General features: G+C 53.5%; 3 protein-coding genes across 5 annotated transcripts; all 3 read left to right on the forward strand.

Annotated features, from left to right (window-relative positions):
• Nucleotides 1–6,620, forward strand: CTDNEP1 (CTD nuclear envelope phosphatase 1). 2 transcript variants are annotated; one of them, XM_004376051.2, is made up of 8 exons: nt 1–457; nt 3,474–3,540; nt 3,638–3,756; nt 3,953–4,024; nt 4,453–4,569; nt 4,798–4,909; nt 5,361–5,445; nt 5,751–6,620. In XM_004376051.2, exons 1-8 carry the CDS (start codon nt 356–358, stop codon nt 5,809–5,811), a joined length of 735 nt encoding a protein of 244 aa, XP_004376108.1. In that variant the 5' UTR covers nt 1–355; the 3' UTR covers nt 5,812–6,620. The 2 variants fall into 2 exon arrangements, with proteins under 2 accessions (XP_004376108.1, XP_023586879.1); XM_023731111.1 differs by lacking the exon at nt 4,798–4,909 and having other exon boundaries at nt 143–457.
• An 861-nt stretch (nt 6,621–7,481) lies between these two features.
• On the forward strand, nt 7,482–9,503 carry GABARAP (GABA type A receptor-associated protein). Its single transcript, XM_004376052.2, has 4 exons — nt 7,482–7,703; nt 8,227–8,305; nt 8,440–8,558; nt 8,997–9,503. The coding sequence occupies exons 1-4, from the start codon at nt 7,614–7,616 to the stop codon at nt 9,060–9,062; spliced, it is 354 nt and encodes a 117-aa protein (XP_004376109.1). The 5' UTR covers nt 7,482–7,613; the 3' UTR covers nt 9,063–9,503.
• Nucleotides 9,504–10,409: 906 nt separating this feature from the next.
• On the forward strand, nt 10,410–15,025 carry PHF23 (PHD finger protein 23). 2 transcript variants are annotated; one of them, XM_004376053.2, is made up of 5 exons: nt 10,410–10,676; nt 12,240–12,271; nt 12,427–12,519; nt 13,122–13,959; nt 14,061–14,642. In XM_004376053.2, exons 1-5 carry the CDS (start codon nt 10,643–10,645, stop codon nt 14,273–14,275), a joined length of 1,212 nt encoding a protein of 403 aa, XP_004376110.1. In that variant the 5' UTR covers nt 10,410–10,642; the 3' UTR covers nt 14,276–14,642. The 2 variants fall into 2 exon arrangements, with proteins under 2 accessions (XP_004376110.1, XP_023586880.1); XM_023731112.1 differs by lacking the exon at nt 10,410–10,676 and having other exon boundaries at nt 12,131–12,271; nt 14,061–15,025.
• Nucleotides 15,026–15,187: the final 162 nt, after the last annotated feature.

Raw genomic sequence — 15,187 nt, forward strand, 5'->3', positions numbered from 1 at the left:
CCCCCTCCCCCACGACCCCCTCCCTCAATTCTCCATCCCCTTCCTTCCCGGTCTCGGAGGACCCCGTCCTAACCCGACCTGTCTCGGCCTGGAACTTTTGCGAAGCCGTCGGTGCCTCTCCCCGTCCATGTGGGCCCCCGCAGGCTGCCCACGCCTGTCCCCCAGGTCCCCGCTCCGCTGGGCTTTCCCCTCGCCGGGGGTGGCTTTCTGAGCTGCCCGCTCCGTGTCCCTCCCTGCAGCCTCTCCTGCCACTCGGGGCCCCCGTTCCCCCTCCCGGCGGCGGGGGGCTGCCCCCGGGGGGCTGGCGGAGCTGGGCCGCGGGGGCCCCGGGGCCGGCGGTGCCGGGGTCATCGGGATGATGCGGACGCAGTGTCTGCTGGGGCTGCGCACGTTCGTGGCCTTCGCCGCCAAGCTCTGGAGCTTCTTCATTTACCTTTTGCGGAGGCAGATCCGCACGGTGAGCCTGGGTGGTCGCTGGTGACGGTAGGGACCTCTGGCCGCGGTGCCTACAGGCTTTCGCAAAGTGGTGGGCCTCTCTTTGGGCCTAGGAAGGCAGTCCTGTCGGGACCTTCTCTTGCTAGAGAATTAGGGCACCTTGAGCTGGCCATGGGTGGGGTGGGGAGGAGGGAGACCGTGGTAGTAGAGCATGGATTTGGGGGACTTTGATGGGCATAGACGGGGACAGGATTTAGCAGCTCTTGGGGGCTAGGGTGGTGGGTGGGGCGCTCTTTAAGAAAGCTGAAGTTGTTGCTAAAGAAACCAAGAGGCGGGGAACACCTGTTTGATGGCAGCCAGGTCTGTTCATGCGGGTTTGTGAAAGGCTATCTTATTGGGAATCTCTGTGAATTTGGTCTTATTACAAGGGCGAGACAAGCTTACGTGTCAAGGGTGGGGGTGGGTGAGAGGGCATGTGTGACAAACAAGGATGGGAACTCGGGAAAAGCCTTGGGTATGAAGGAGAAACTCTTGTATTAAGGGAACTCCTTCAAAAAGGCCCTGGAACTCAATTCATAGTGTGAGTGTGGGTGTCTGGATTTATTGAGACCCCGGGAGTATACAAGATGCCTTTATGATAGGCTTATTTAGGTGTGGGAGGAAGCACATTCAGGTTTGGGTGCCCTTATCAGAAGAAGCTGTTTGTCAGTTGTCGGAGTTGAATCTGAGGGCACGCTTGTTTCTCCAGGAGACCCCAGCATTGCGAGGAACACTGGGGAGTGGAGACTGTGTGGATACACCCAAGCATCTTTGTCCCCTCCCCCATACCTTTTCTCTAAGGTCAAAGATCCTTAGGCTAACATCATTTAACGAATGTGCTCTTGTGTTCTCATCACCACTGGGGAGAATTCTCTGAAGGAATCTGGGGAAAATTCAGCGAGCTGGGGCATACCTCAATAAAAGGTGAAAGACTAAAACCAGGTAGGGCCTGCCCAGGTCAAGGGAATTTCTAGAAAGCCCTGGGTGGTAGTGGTGGTTGACTTCTTGATTAGGGAGAATGGTCCTGGCCTTTGATTCATTCTCTCCTTTACAAGTCCGCTCCTTCCACTCCCTGATTTAGGATGAGGTTTGTTCTGGTTGGTCAAGGTTGTAGCTAGGGCTATTCCGCTGAGACAGAGCTAGAAGCCAAGAGGAATTGGGGGTCAGAGGTGCTGAGATGTGTGGAACTAGCTCCTGGGGTTTTCTTCCTGTGCTAGCTGTCAGCCTCTCTGAGCAGTCATTTGGTATCACCCCCTGGGCCCTTCTCCCAACACATCGGTTTTCTGCTCTAGGTGTGGAGAGTAGTGCTCCAACCCATCCAGAGGCTACTTATTTCCAAAACTGCTGTCCTTTGGCCAGCACTGACCCCACAGCCTTTTGTCTTCCCTTTCAATCTGCTTTCTCCCCAACCCCCTTTTGGCAGATGCTTGGAGCATTCCCTGCATGCCCAGCATGTGCAACCTGAGATAGCAGAGCAGGACACCCGAGCTGTTTCAGCCCTCATCATGGCCTAGGGAGAAAAGAAGGGCAGATGCCTTGGGATTAGGGGGAAGAGGGCCCTTTGGTTTTCAGCATGGGGAGCCTGTTTCTGGTGAGACTTGGGGCCTAGGGGTGGACAGAAGAGCATTTGTCTGTGCCTTAGAAGAAAAGAGGGAGGAGGGAATTGCTAAGCTTTGCATGGGGAGATCTGGGTGTTAGGAAATAGGAGCCCCAGGAGAAGGCTTGGAGAAGCAGGGCTGGAAGGCTGAGGTGGTGACATCCTTGTCCCTGCCTCACCTCTCACAGCTCTTACTTCACCCTGGCCTTCTCCATACCATCAGCTGGCCTGGAAAGTGGGGCTTTCCAGTGTTCTCTGCCTTGCCCAGGGTACCTGGATAGGAGGCTGTTCAGAGGGCTGAGGTTCTCTGCAACTTGTGACTTGGCTGATAGAGACAGAAGTGGACAGGTGGTTGGTTAAAATAGGCCTGGTGGCCCCTAGCCAGAGGAACTTAGTTGACCTGACAACCTCTGGATTCCCTCATCTTCCATTCCCCTCAGGGATCCAGGGTCTCCCCTCCAGACCCCTAGTCTACTGAGAAATATGAGGTTCTCAGATCCCAACTTGAGAGGATGGAAGTTGCCACAAGGAATCATTGGCGAATGGTTGTGTGTTGAGTGTAGCAGGATAATATCATGCTTAAGAGGGCAGGTTCTTGGTTAGACTTCATGGGTACAATCCTGGCTCCCCCACTTCATTGATTGTACTAATATGTAGTGACCACCCCTCTACACTTTTCTTGTTGTTAGTTGCTGTTGAGTCCCTTCTGACTTATGGTGACCCCATGTGTGCGGAGTGAACTGCTCCGTAGGGTTTTCAAGGCTGTTACCTTCTGGAAGCAGATCTGTAGGCCTGTCTTCTGAGGCGCCTCTATGTGGTTTCGAACTGTCAACCTTTTGGTTAGCAGCCCAGCACTTAACTGTTTGCACCATCCGGGGACTCCTGCTACACTGACTGGGAATACAGCCATGATCAAGGCGAAGATCCATATTTTCATTCTAATCGGGGAGACAAATAATTTCTAGCTGTGTGACCTCAGGCAAGGCATTTAACTTCTCCAAGCCTCAGTTTCATCTTTAAAACAGGGATGATAATAACATTACTATTAGGGTTGTTTTGAGGATTAAATAATCCTAAGTCACTTACACAGCACCTGGCATATGGCAAATGCTCAATGTTCCTTACCTGTACTTGTTACTAGGAGTCCCTGGGTGGCACAGATGGCTAAGCACTAATCGATAGGTTGGCAGTTTGAATCCACCCAGAGGTGCCTTGGAAGAAAGCCCAGGTGATCTACTACTGAAAGATCACAGCCATTGAAAACCCTATGGAGTGCAGTTCTACTCTAAAACACATGGGAGTGCCATGAGTTGGAATCAACTTGACAGCAACTGTTTTTCTGTTGTTGTTACTGGGGAAGATTTCCTTGTCAAGGGCCTAATCCTCTCCTTGTTATTCTTAGGTAATCCAGTACCAAACTGTTCGATATGATATCCTTCCTTTATCTCCCGTGTCCCGGAATCGGCTAGGTGAGTCTGTTGGCTGGGAAGACTCCTTTAAGGTGAAGACGGGTCCAAGCTCTGGGCTGGAGGGTGCTTGGTGTTATCCCTTCTCTTTGTGGTTCAGGCCAGGTGAAGAGGAAGATCCTGGTACTGGATCTGGATGAGACACTTATTCACTCCCACCATGATGGGGTTCTGAGGCCCACAGTCCGGCCTGGAACACCTCCTGACTTCATCCTGAAGGTATGTTGGGGTGTCTGTTACTCTGCTCACAGGTAGATTCTCTTTCCCATCCCAGAGCGTCTCCTCCCCATCCCCTGGCACCAGCATCAGCCTAACAGGAGGGAGGCAGGCAGCTGTTGGTGGGGGCGGGGGGTGGTCCTCTAGGCCTGTGTTGTGGTGCTCAGGATTTCTCCCACCCTTCTCTGTACCTCTCTAGGTGGTAATAGACAAACATCCCGTCCGGTTTTTTGTACATAAGAGGCCTCATGTGGATTTCTTCTTAGAAGTGGTGAGTTTGCAGGAGCTAAAGGGAACTCTGGGATGAAGGAATGGTTTTAGAGCTCCGGGAATTTAGGAAGCTTGGAGGAAGTAAGGGTGAAGAGAAAGGGGTAAGGGAAGTTTTGGAGAGGGGAGGCTGTGGGATGATAGAGGAATGGCTTTCAGTGTTAGTTGATTTGTTGTGCTGATGTAATTCCATTAATCAACAGGCATCCTGCTCTTTTGTTTTTTGATCTCTGAATCTTAAGGGTGTAGGATGCCTAAGATGCTGAGTTTTGGGGTTGGGAGAGGGGTTCAGAATTTTGTGTCCCAAGAGAGATTTGATGTTGCTGGAAGGCCTGTAGGACTAGGCCCGAGTCCTACAGAAAGAGAACTGTATGTGTAAATATATGATCATCTCTTCTCTCTGACCCCTTCCTCTCCCCTAATCTATTTCAGGTGAGCCAGTGGTACGAGCTGGTAGTGTTCACAGCAAGCATGGAGATCTATGGCTCTGCTGTGGCCGACAAACTGGACAATAGCAGAAGCATTCTCAAGAGGAGATACTATAGACAGGTCAGGGGCTAGAATCCAGACGTAAGAGTGAGCTTCAGGAGGCAGGCCATTGGGGAAAGACCTGGATTTCAGGCAGTTGCCTTGGAATGGGACCTTTTGGGGGTTTGAGGGAGGCATACGTATAATCCCCTTTATGGGAGTTGGCTGTCCATGGGTATCCAACTAGGATGGGGGAACAGCCACTGAGGGCGAGTCTCCTTTTGATGCCCAGCTCACCCTGCCTTCCAGCACTGCACTTTGGAGTTGGGCAGCTACATTAAGGACCTCTCTGTGGTCCACAGTGACCTCTCCAGCATTGTGATCCTGGATAACTCCCCAGGGGCTTACAGGAGCCATCCAGGTATGGGGGAAGGTGGTGAGTCTGCCAGGACTAGGAAGTGGTTCTGAGGAGGTGTTCTGATTGCATGGAATTAGGGGCCAGGAGACCTTCAGCAGTCCTTGAGAGCGGGGATTCTCTGGTTTGCCAGGGGTCTGTATGCAAGTTATTTATTTCAAAATGAGATCTCTCCTCCCAATATATATTCACTTCATAAATCAGATTTCTCAGATTAAGTTTGTTTCAAGTGGGACACAATGACAGTATGAATAGAAGCCTCACACTAGTGTGAAATCCGGGTAATTTAAAAGTTAATCTTATTTTGGAGGATAAATCAGAAATGTTTTACTTAGGTTGTTGAGGTGAGGGGGAGGTATATATTCTTAAGAATGACCCCACCCCCCAATAAACTAAAAAATATCTTGTCTCTCTTGAATTCTTTGCTTCTTGCCATCTGCATTTTCACTTACACTAGACAACGCCATCCCCATCAAGTCCTGGTTCAGTGACCCAAGTGACACAGCTCTTCTCAATCTGCTCCCGATGCTGGATGCCCTTAGGTAAGGGACGTGTGCTCTGCACACTTAAGATTTCTGGGGGTCGGGGGGAGGAGGTCCCAAGAAGGAATAAAGTTTGTCCTTGTAACATACCTCCCTTCCCTTAAGAACTGGCTGTTTGAACCCAGGTCTTCTTACTCCAAAGTGTATCACTTTCAGCCATTGGGTTTTGGGCAAACTGAACCTTGGTCTCATCTGAAAAATGGTGATAATTTCTGCCCCATATCTCCAGTGAGGCTATTTTACATGATTATTGTCATGATATAATCTATAAGACATTCTACCAATGCAAGTTGTTGTCATCCCAGGTTCACCGCTGATGTTCGTTCTGTGCTGAGCCGAAATCTTCACCAACATAGGCTCTGGTGACAGCTGCTCCCCCTCCACCTGAGTTGGGGTGGGGGGGAGAGGGAAGGTGAGCCCTCAGGATGCCATCTGATCCCATCCAGTGGTGAGGACTGCTTGGGCAGGGTCTGCCCTTCCTACCCTCTCTGCCCTGGGAGCCACACACTCCACTTGGGAGTCTGAATGGACACATGGGCCAGACTCTGAAGCAGCCTCACTCTAACTTCGTGTTAACACTCCCTGAAAACCCAGACTGGGATACAGGCGGAGGCCTGGGAAAGCTGAAATAGTGTCTGTGGTGGAGAGGCCAGACTGGCCGTATTGAGACACAAACACACATACAGAGACAGACGGTGATCCTGGAGGCTCAGAGAGAAGCCAAACCAGCTTTGTTGTGATTTGATTTTTTTAAAAACTCTTGTACAAAACTGATCTAATTCTTCACTTCTGCTCCAAGGGTTGGGCTGTGGGTGGGAGACTGGGATTTTGGGCCACTGGATTTTCCCCAAACTTGTCCCCCTTTATTTCCCTCTATTTTTCTCTCTTCCTATATTCCCTCAGACCTGTAACCAGCTTTCTCTTTTTTTCTTTCCGCTCTTTTAAACCATGCATTATAACTTTGAAACCAAAGCTGCCCTAGGTCCTTCTCTGGGGTTTGGGAAAGGAAGGGAGGGACCCTGTGCCCAAGGCAGAAGGACAAGAGATTGCTGTTGGGCCCAAAGGGAAGGAAAGGTGGTGTTAAGCGGTTGACTTTGTGGGGATGGACTAGTAAACGTTGACACCAGATGGTTAGCAGGAAGGACAGCTGTGTATCCTGAGGGAACTCGAGCTTCACCACAGAATATAGAAGCATGAAATGATGAAAAACTTGCTCAACAGGGCATACGGCTTGAGAAAGCCGTGCTTCGACTGGGTGACTGGCGTGGATAAGCCAAGTGGGGTGCTGGCCCGGTTACCCAAAGACTTCTGTTCCCCGAGCAGACCACCCGGGTCAGATCCACTCCCTGTTCCAGCCTGGCCGACTCCACCTCCCGAGCGCCCGCCTCCTGGAGCCGGCTCTACTTCCGCGCACCCGCCACGTGACGCTCCGCCCTGCTCTGAGATCACATGATTTCTTCGTACGATCCTCAAAGTGTTCCTCCGCGCTGACGTAGTCCCTACTTTTCGGACCTATTCAGTTCTCATTGGTGCACTCGTTCCTGGAATCAAAGCATTTTTTTCCGTCTCTCCAAGCCCGTATTTCATTTTTGCTCTCCTTTATTTCTGGAGACCACCTCCTCCACTTGGGTACTACTTTGTTTTGGTGTCAACGGCCGCCTTCAGCGTACCCGCACGTTTCGAGAATAGCTCTCCTTGTAATTACCTCTGCTTATTTCCTATACATTATTTCCAAAGAGTTTTTCGAGAACCAAATCTCAAATTATGATCACCATCTCCTATCTTTTTTCATCCCCGGCTTTGTGGGGGGAAGGTCGGGAAAGGAATTCTCAGCTATTTTCGACGGTAGCCAGAGCCAACCACCTTTGCTACGTCACCTGCGTAGCCCACATACTGATTCCAAAGGATTTACGCCGATGGCGCGAGGGAGGCAGTGGCCAGTGGGTGGTGCTACGCCAGCGGCGTTAGGGCCGTTGCGTAAGTGGCGTGTTTTAGCAAGTGGAGCGGCCCCTGATGGTCGGGGGCGGGGTTGGTGAATAGGGAAGTGGCGCAAGTCCTGGGGATCGCTCCGCTGAGTCCTCCCTCAAGTTGTCTCCGTCGCCGCCGCCCCCCGTCCCGGCCCCCCGGGTTCCCTCAGTCCAACCCGGTCCAGCCCGGTCCCCGGGAGGATGAAGTTCGTGTATAAAGAGGAGCATCCGTTCGAGAAGCGCCGCTCGGAGGGCGAGAAGATCCGAAAGAAATACCCGGATCGGGTCCCGGTAAGGAGAGTAGCCAGGGCCGCGGGCGCTGACGCTGACGCCACAGCCTGGGCTTTGGGTCTTGGGCGGGCAACGCGGGGATCAGGCTGCAGACTGTAGCGAAGTTGGGAACGAGCCTGAAACTGCTGTCCCTGAGGCCCGGGGTGAAAGGAGTTGGGTGGCGGTAGAGCTAGGGGTGAGGGGATGTGGATGGGAGCGAGTGGTGGCTTTAGGGAGTTTGACAGCCTGAGCTTCTCATGGTCATCCCCTCAGCTAGCTAGGTTTGCGAGATTGAAGCTCTGATCGACCCAGACAAGTCATCGAAGTCTGATTAAGATCGTAGTTGCTTATTATGACACACTATTTAGGGATTCGGAATGGTTAGGTAAACTGGAGTCAGTAGAGTCAGGATCTCTAGACCCGTGCTGCATTGCGTGTGCAGAGACAAAGAAATGAGTCTGGGGGAGGTTTGGGTGCTAGAACTACTGTTTGAGCTGCAGGGCTTTATACCTAACGCCCCCTAATTTCATTTTCCCTTTATCAGGTGATAGTAGAGAAGGCCCCCAAAGCTCGGATAGGAGATCTGGACAAAAAGAAATACTTGGTGCCTTCTGATCTCACAGGTGGGAACCTGACCCAAGACCCACGTTTGTTCCCTGTGGGTGGGAGTGCAACCTCTGTGGGAGGAGGTGCCACATATAAGCTGTTACTCCGAGAGCATTTGTGATCTCTTTTTTGTACTTTGTAATTTTGGCAGTTGGTCAGTTCTACTTCTTGATCCGGAAGCGAATTCATCTCCGAGCTGAAGATGCCTTGTTTTTCTTTGTGAACAATGTCATTCCACCCACCAGTGCCACAATGGGTCAGTTATACCAGGTATGGTGACCAGGAAGTAGTGGAGGCTTTCAACAGGAGTCTTGGAAGACCTTGAGAGGAAGCAAGTCTTAGGTTAGCAGTTGTTGGGCTTGCTTAGCCTTCAGTTTTATCTTTGACCTTAAAAGTGCGAGAGAGTCCTGGATTAGGGGTTTGGACAAGACAGTGGGAGTACAGGGAAGGGAGAGAATGGTGAGCTGGAGAAACTGTTTTGATCGGGACTCACCCTAGTCCTCCACCCCATTCCAAAGCAGCAGAAAACAGTCTTGAGATCTTTTTGCCCAGGACTGCTGCTAGGGCCTGAAGTCAGCAAGGGAGAGAGGCACTGGTTTTTGGGGTCTTCAGAAGGATTGGTTTTTGAAGAATGTGTCCGGGCTGTGGGTGGTTCAAGTAACTGAAGCCCCAGTGCCTAAGCACGATCATTTTCTGCTTTCACCCTAGGAACACCACGAAGAAGACTTCTTTCTATACATTGCCTACAGTGATGAAAGTGTCTACGGTCTGTGAAGCTGCTGTCCCTGAGGTGGGAGGGGGGGGTCCCATTCTACAAAGAAAAGGTGCCGCCCCCCTTTCTTAACCTACTCCTCCTTCAGGCTCAAACACCATCTCCCTTCTTCAGTACCTGCACTACTTAATGTTTGAGGCTTTCTCTCCAGCCCTTCCTAGCAGGAGGGGTAATGGTGGAGATGGCCCTTAGTACCTCTCCTTTCTCTTTTCCTCTTGATCTTTCTCTGCCACCTTTCCCGCTCGCTTTAGTCATCTTCCTGGTTGTCAATTTCACATCCAGTGATTGTTTTGGTTTCTGTTCCCTATCTAACTACCCAAGGGGCTCAGAAGCCCAACAATCCCTTTAACTACCTTCTATTTTGGGGGTAGATGGAAGGGACTGAAATTGTGGGGGGAAAAGTAGGAGGCACATCAATAAAGAGAAAACCACCAAGCTGAACTGATTTTTGCCTTGTGTCGCCCCCTCCCTGCCTTGGTTTTTTAGCTTCCTTCAAGCGTCATGGGCTTCAGTGGTGGGGAAAGAGGAGGAATGGGGACAGGCTGGAGGGATAGAAATGTATTTGGGTTTGTTCTGTTGATGTTGTGCTTTTCTCTATCTGCATAAAAACGGTTCTTTGGTTACGATATTCGATGGAATGGAATACTCTTATTTCATGAAACTTCAGTTATATATACATGTGTATTGCGTCCTGATGTAAGAAATACTGTTGTTTTTTTTTTCCTACTGTGGGTTCCTGTGAAGAAAGTTTGAAAGCACTTGCTTTAGATAACCGCATCCAAGTATATTATAATCTTCTGGATTAAGGAGGATATTTTCGTGTGTGGGCGCTATTAAAAGAACTCTGTCCTCAGTTGCGTATCACCTGGCCAGACTGTGCAGGTGTGTGGGATCCAGTGGAGTGGCAGCAGAGGGAGGGAGCTCAGCGGGAGGAGGGAGCCATTATCATCAGGAGAACTTCATTTCCCAGCAATCTCTTTTCCGCCTGGCCGGAAGTGGGGCGGTCTCTCGGGGGGTAAAAAGACGGTGCGGAATGAGGCAGTATGGTGGCCGAGAATTCTAATCCCTTCTTCCTCTTCTTTCTTGGTTCCGCCCAGCCTACATTTCCCAGAAGCCTGCGCGTGCTCTTCCGCTCTACCCACTAGCTCCCAATCTCCCTGCCACTCCCCGGGGGGGGGGTAGGAGCGGCTTAGTACGCCTGCGCCAGTCTGTGGCTTGCTGGGAACTGCAGTCCTTGAGGCTCATGCAGTCCCCGTTCCGCTGCCTTAAAACAGACTACAAGTCCCTTGGTGCATTGCGCGTCGGCGCCGGCGGAGGGAGGGTGGAGAGAAGGGGAGGGAGGGAGAAGGAGGAGGGAGCAGGCGGCCGGCGGCGCGGGGGGAGGGGGCCCGGTCCGGGAGTGCGGGAGGCAGTGGTAGAGGGTGGTGGCGGCAGCGGCAACGGCTAGCGGACTCGAGTCACAACCGGATTCAGGCAGACACCTCCGTGGAGCAAGTCATTAGGAGCACCGAGCACCGGAGGCGGCACGGGGATCCCCGGCTCAGGGGAGGGGGGCGCCGGACCGGGAGGAGGGGAGGGGGCGATGCTGGAAGCCATGGCGGAGCCCAGTCCCGAAGGTGAGCTCTCGACCGGCACAGATCGCTGAGCCTGCGGGGGGCGGGCGAGGAATCAATTGGCAAACTTGGAGGTCGAGCCCCGGAGCCCAGCGGGGGAGCGCAGGGAGGGGGTCGGGGACCTGGCCCTAGGGGTGAAGAGCGACGAGTTGAGAGACCTTGGAGAAAGAGGAGTGGGGAGACTGGGATGGAGATAGTTGGAGATCCGACGCTGTGTGGTGGTGGGGAGGTCGGAGGTGGGAACGAGAAACCCGGGGCGTCGGGGGTTAGGAGCCGAAAGAGCCCCAGGCAGGTTGGGGCCCCGGAGCTGGGAGGTTGGGGGAATCTGGGGGCCGAGAGTTGTTGGGCTGGGAGGACGTGGAAGAGGGCTGAGTGAAGGGCGCGGTAGTTCGCCGAGGTGGGGGAGTTTGTGGTGGTGGTTCCCGAGCTCCCGGTAGTTGCCGCCAGAGACAGCCGGGTGACTGCTGGAGGGTTGGGCAGGTAGTTGTGGGGGGAAAGGGAGGCCTGGGTATTGTTTGAGGAAAGGGGACCTGTACCGGGGGTAGTTGTGAAGAGAGGGCCGGGAAGCGAGGAGGGCTGGGTAGTTGCAGGGGGTGGTGGGGTCGGAGAGTGTTAACACCGGTGAGTTGCGGGAGGGAGAATTGGTCGGCGAGGGTTAGAGCCTGGGAGTTGCGGAGGGTGAGGGGGGCGGCAGTGGTGGTGGTTTCTGTGAAGGAAGAGAGTCGCTGGTTGCTGGGGGGAGGGGTCTAGAGTTTAGGGGTCTGTAGCCTAGTGACTTGGTGAGTACGGGGGCGGAGGGAAGGCGGCCGGAGAGAGCTCCGAACAGGGCCCGGGGGCCCGGCGGGGAACCCAAGGAGCTCGAGACGGGGAGGGGCCAAAGCCCCGGATGGGGGCGGAGGGAAGGCGAAATTGTGGAGAGCGCGGTGGCGGGGGGGTCTGGGGGGGCCGCGTCCGGGTTAGAGCTCGTTGGTCCGTCCCGGACGCGAAGTAGCGTTGAATGTGTGTGCGTGTGTGTTTGGGGTGGGGGGTGAGGGGCGCACCGGGCCTCGTGCTCGAGTAGAAGGGGCCGGAGGTCGGGGAGCGGTTCAGCGTGGTCATCCCGGACCCTGGGGGCCGGCGGGTGGTGTGTGAGGTCCCAGAGGACTCGGGGCAGTAGAGCGCGGCTGGGTAGGAACTCGGGACACTGGTCGCCGCGTGAAGGACGGGGGCGGGCGGCGGCCCGCGGCCCGGGCTCGGCCCTAGGAGCTGTATGGCGGGGTGGGGCGTTAAGAGATCCGAGTAGACTTAGAGTCTAGAGAAACCCTGAGTTGGGGTGGGGGGGGGACGCCCGGCCTCCGGTAGGGAGAAAGGGAGCGCTTTAACGAGGCCTAGGAGGGCCCCGGGCCCAGGCTCCGCCTCTCATGGTACGGAGGGGAGCAGGGGCGGATCGGGCACAGCTGGGGCCTTGCTGGCTGGCTGGGGGACCTGGGAGAAAAGGAGGTTCACTTCGGACCTCCAAGGTTTAGAGGTGGGGATTTTACATGGTCTGTTCCCAGTGCCTTGACTCAGCTTTTATTGCTTTCACAGATCCACCTCCGACTCTTAAGCCGGAGACTCAGGTGAGTTATCCCTTATCTTTGCTGGTTGATATCTGTGCGCCGCCCCAGCCCCATGCTTTTCCGGCCTTCTCACTTCAGGGACTATGCCTTTGGGAATGCCTCTCTTAAAACTCCAGTGTCCGCCCTCAGTGTGATCCATGTTTCCTTCCTTTCAGCCACCTGAGAAACGGCGTAGAACGATTGAAGATTTCAACAAATTCTGCAGTTTTGTTTTGGCTTATGCTGGTTACATACCCCCTAGCAAAGAGGTATGGACAGGAGAACAACTGGTTTGAGGCTGGTGTTCTAGAACTCTTGGAGAGGCTATTGAGCAAATAAAACTGTACTAATTTATAGAGAATATTATTCTATATGGAAGATTAGGGAAATTGGAAACTTGAGGGCTCTGTTGGGACAGCTTGATCTTGGGGAGGGTAATAGAGATAGTGGCTTGGGTAATAGTGATAGACGAAGGGGCTCTTGAGTCATTAATCAAGATTTTAGAATGGTTTTGGAGATACTATTAATGGAAGGTGCTTCTGGGTAAGTTTTAGGGAGCAGAAAACAGTAACAAATGAGGCTGTACAGAATAGCTAAGAAAATGTGGATCTGATCTGTGGGATAAAGTGTTCCAAAGGCCCTGGGCAGGGGCAGATGGCTAGAATTTGAGGGCAGAGGTAACGTGGAAGTGCTCAAGAAGAGATGCTGATAGGAATTGGGGTGTGGATAAATTTTCTGAGTAGAATGAGCTTTGCTGTTTGGGGCAGGATATTTTGGTGTAGATCTGGTCCCTGATTTTCAGGTTGGGTTTCTGGAGGGGCTGAAATGCCACTGGCTGCCCTGCTGATTCTGGTTTCTTTTCCCTCTTAAGGAAAGTGACTGGCCAGCCTCCGGCTCCAGCTCTCCATTGCGAGGTGAGAGTGCAGCAGATAGTGATGGCTGGGACTCAGCCCCCTCAGATCTCCGAACCATCCAGACCTTTGTTAAGAAAGCAAAGTCATCCAAGAGAAGGGCGGCTCAGTCGGGTCCCACCCAGCCAGGACCCCCAAGGTCCACTTTCTCTCGCCTGCAGGCCCCTGACAGTGCCACCTTGCTTGAGAAGATGAAGCTCAAGGATTCTCTCTTTGATCTGGATGGCCCCAAAGTGGCATCTCCCCTGTCCCCCACATCCCTGACACATGCTTCCCGGCCCCCTGTTCCTCTCACCCCAGTGCCCCTTTCTCAGGGGGATCTCACTCAGCCTCCTCGAAAGAAGGACCGAAAGAACCGGAAGTTGGGGCCAGGAGCGGGGGCTGGCTTTGGGGTTCTTCGGAGGCCTCGGCCAGCCCCAGGCGATGGGGAAAAGAGGTCTCGAATCAAGAAGAGCAAGAAACGGAAGTTGAAAAAAGCAGAGCGGGGGGATAGACTCCCACCTCCTGGGCCTCCCCGGGCACCCCCCAGTGATACAGACTCTGAAGAGGAGGAGGAGGAAGAGGAAGAAGAGGAGGAAGAAGAAATAGTAGCAGTGGTAGGGGGTGAAGCCCCAGCCCCTGTGTTCCCAACACCCCCTGAGGCTCCTAGGCCCCCTGCTACAGGGCCTCCTGAAGGAGCCCCTCCCACTGACAGCGAAAGCAAGGAGGTGGGCAGTACTGAAACAAGCCAAGATGGAGATGCCAGCTCTAGTGAAGGCGAGATGCGGGTCATGGATGAGGACATCATGGTAGAATCAGGTAAGAGGGTTGAGGGCTGCCCAGGGGCAGCTGGGAGGACGGGGTTGGGGGTGTTGTGGACCCAAGAACTCAGGCAGAACATCAAACTTTCTTTTCTCTAGGTGATGACTCATGGGATCTAATCACGTGTTACTGCCGAAAGCCCTTTGCAGGGCGGCCCATGATTGAGTGCAGCCTGTGTGGGACGTGGATCCACCTCTCCTGTGCTAAGATTAAGAAAACCAATGTCCCTGACTTCTTTTACTGCCAGAAATGCAAGGAACTTCGGCCAGAGGCCCGGCGGTTAGGGGGCCCTCCCAAATCTGGAGAGCCTTGACATCACCAACTCCAGGCTGGAACTTCCAATTGACGACACGACTTGGGAACCGAGCCTCAGGGTCCTCAGCCCATCCCCTGGAGCTTGGACATTGTCCCACTTCAAGGCAGGAATTCCCAAGGGAGACTTGCTTGGAAATGAGTGTCTCATGTTCCTATCCTCTCCTCCCTCCTTCCCTCTCCAACCTCTGGACTTGAACTTGGACCCACTGCAGTTGGGGGTGAGAGGCTGTCTGGGTCCCTAGACACACGATCCCTGCCCCTTGGACCTGCTATTCTTCCATTTTCTGGGCCAGGGTTGGAATTGGGATGGAATGGGGCAGTTGTCTATAAAACTCCAGTGTAAATATTAGCACACCCCTCCCTCATCGTTTCTTCTCACTCCTCATTTATTTTCTTATACACCGGTTGTATTTTTAATTTTGGACTTCCCCTTTTGGGCATGGCAGCTCAAAGGTGGAGAACTAGAGCCTGGCGGAGGGAGGATGGAAAGCAGAAACGTGATATTTCTCTCATCTCTTGTTTTTAATAATATCGGCTAGCTGTTTGTACAGATGGCCTGTGTGTTGTAAATAAAGCGGAGTGGGCTCTTTTGTGTTTATAGCCCTTATTGTCCTGCTTCGGAGGGAGGCTTTGGAAAAGTGGGAGAACACCTCAAAGTCCCAGCTGGTAACGCCCTTGCTCTGGGCTTTTCCCACCCCAGGATACTTAGGCCTCGGGTGGCACTGCCTCACCCCACTCCCTGTCTAGAACCCCCACAATCCCCACCTTCACCCCCACACGCACACCCCAGCGGATCAGAGTTGCCTCGAGCTCCCCACTGTGGTGGGACAGACGGCCTGCTCCCTGAGGGCAGACGCCAGCTTAAGCCTGGGTGCTCCGAGGACGAGGATGGGGACGCCTTTGCGGGCGG

Source organism: Trichechus manatus, unplaced genomic scaffold (assembly GCF_000243295.1).
Source record: "Trichechus manatus latirostris isolate Lorelei unplaced genomic scaffold, TriManLat1.0 scaffold00040, whole genome shotgun sequence".
Lineage (NCBI taxonomy): Eukaryota > Metazoa > Chordata > Mammalia > Sirenia > Trichechidae > Trichechus > Trichechus manatus.

Bases quoted from the DNA above. Each gene is read 5' to 3' on its own strand.
- PHF23 (XM_023731112.1), top strand. From the start codon at position 12,194: ATGGTCTGTTCCCAGTGCCTTGACTCAGCTTTTATTGCTTTCACAGAT. The intron at 12,272-12,426 runs GTGAGTTATCCC...CCTTCCTTTCAG, and splicing joins CTCTTAAGCCGGAGACTCAG to CCACCTGAGAAACGGCGTAG. The intron at 12,520-13,121 runs GTATGGACAGGA...TTCCCTCTTAAG, and splicing joins ACATACCCCCTAGCAAAGAG to GAAAGTGACTGGCCAGCCTC.
- CTDNEP1 (XM_004376051.2), top strand. From the start codon at position 356: ATGATGCGGACGCAGTGTCTGCTGGGGCTGCGCACGTTCGTGGCCTTC. The intron at 458-3,473 runs GTGAGCCTGGGT...TGTTATTCTTAG, and splicing joins TGCGGAGGCAGATCCGCACG to GTAATCCAGTACCAAACTGT. The intron at 4,570-4,797 runs GTCAGGGGCTAG...CCTGCCTTCCAG, and splicing joins AGAGGAGATACTATAGACAG to CACTGCACTTTGGAGTTGGG.
- GABARAP (XM_004376052.2), top strand. From the start codon at position 7,614: ATGAAGTTCGTGTATAAAGAGGAGCATCCGTTCGAGAAGCGCCGCTCG. The intron at 7,704-8,226 runs GTAAGGAGAGTA...TCCCTTTATCAG, and splicing joins AATACCCGGATCGGGTCCCG to GTGATAGTAGAGAAGGCCCC. The intron at 8,306-8,439 runs GTGGGAACCTGA...TAATTTTGGCAG, and splicing joins GGTGCCTTCTGATCTCACAG to TTGGTCAGTTCTACTTCTTG.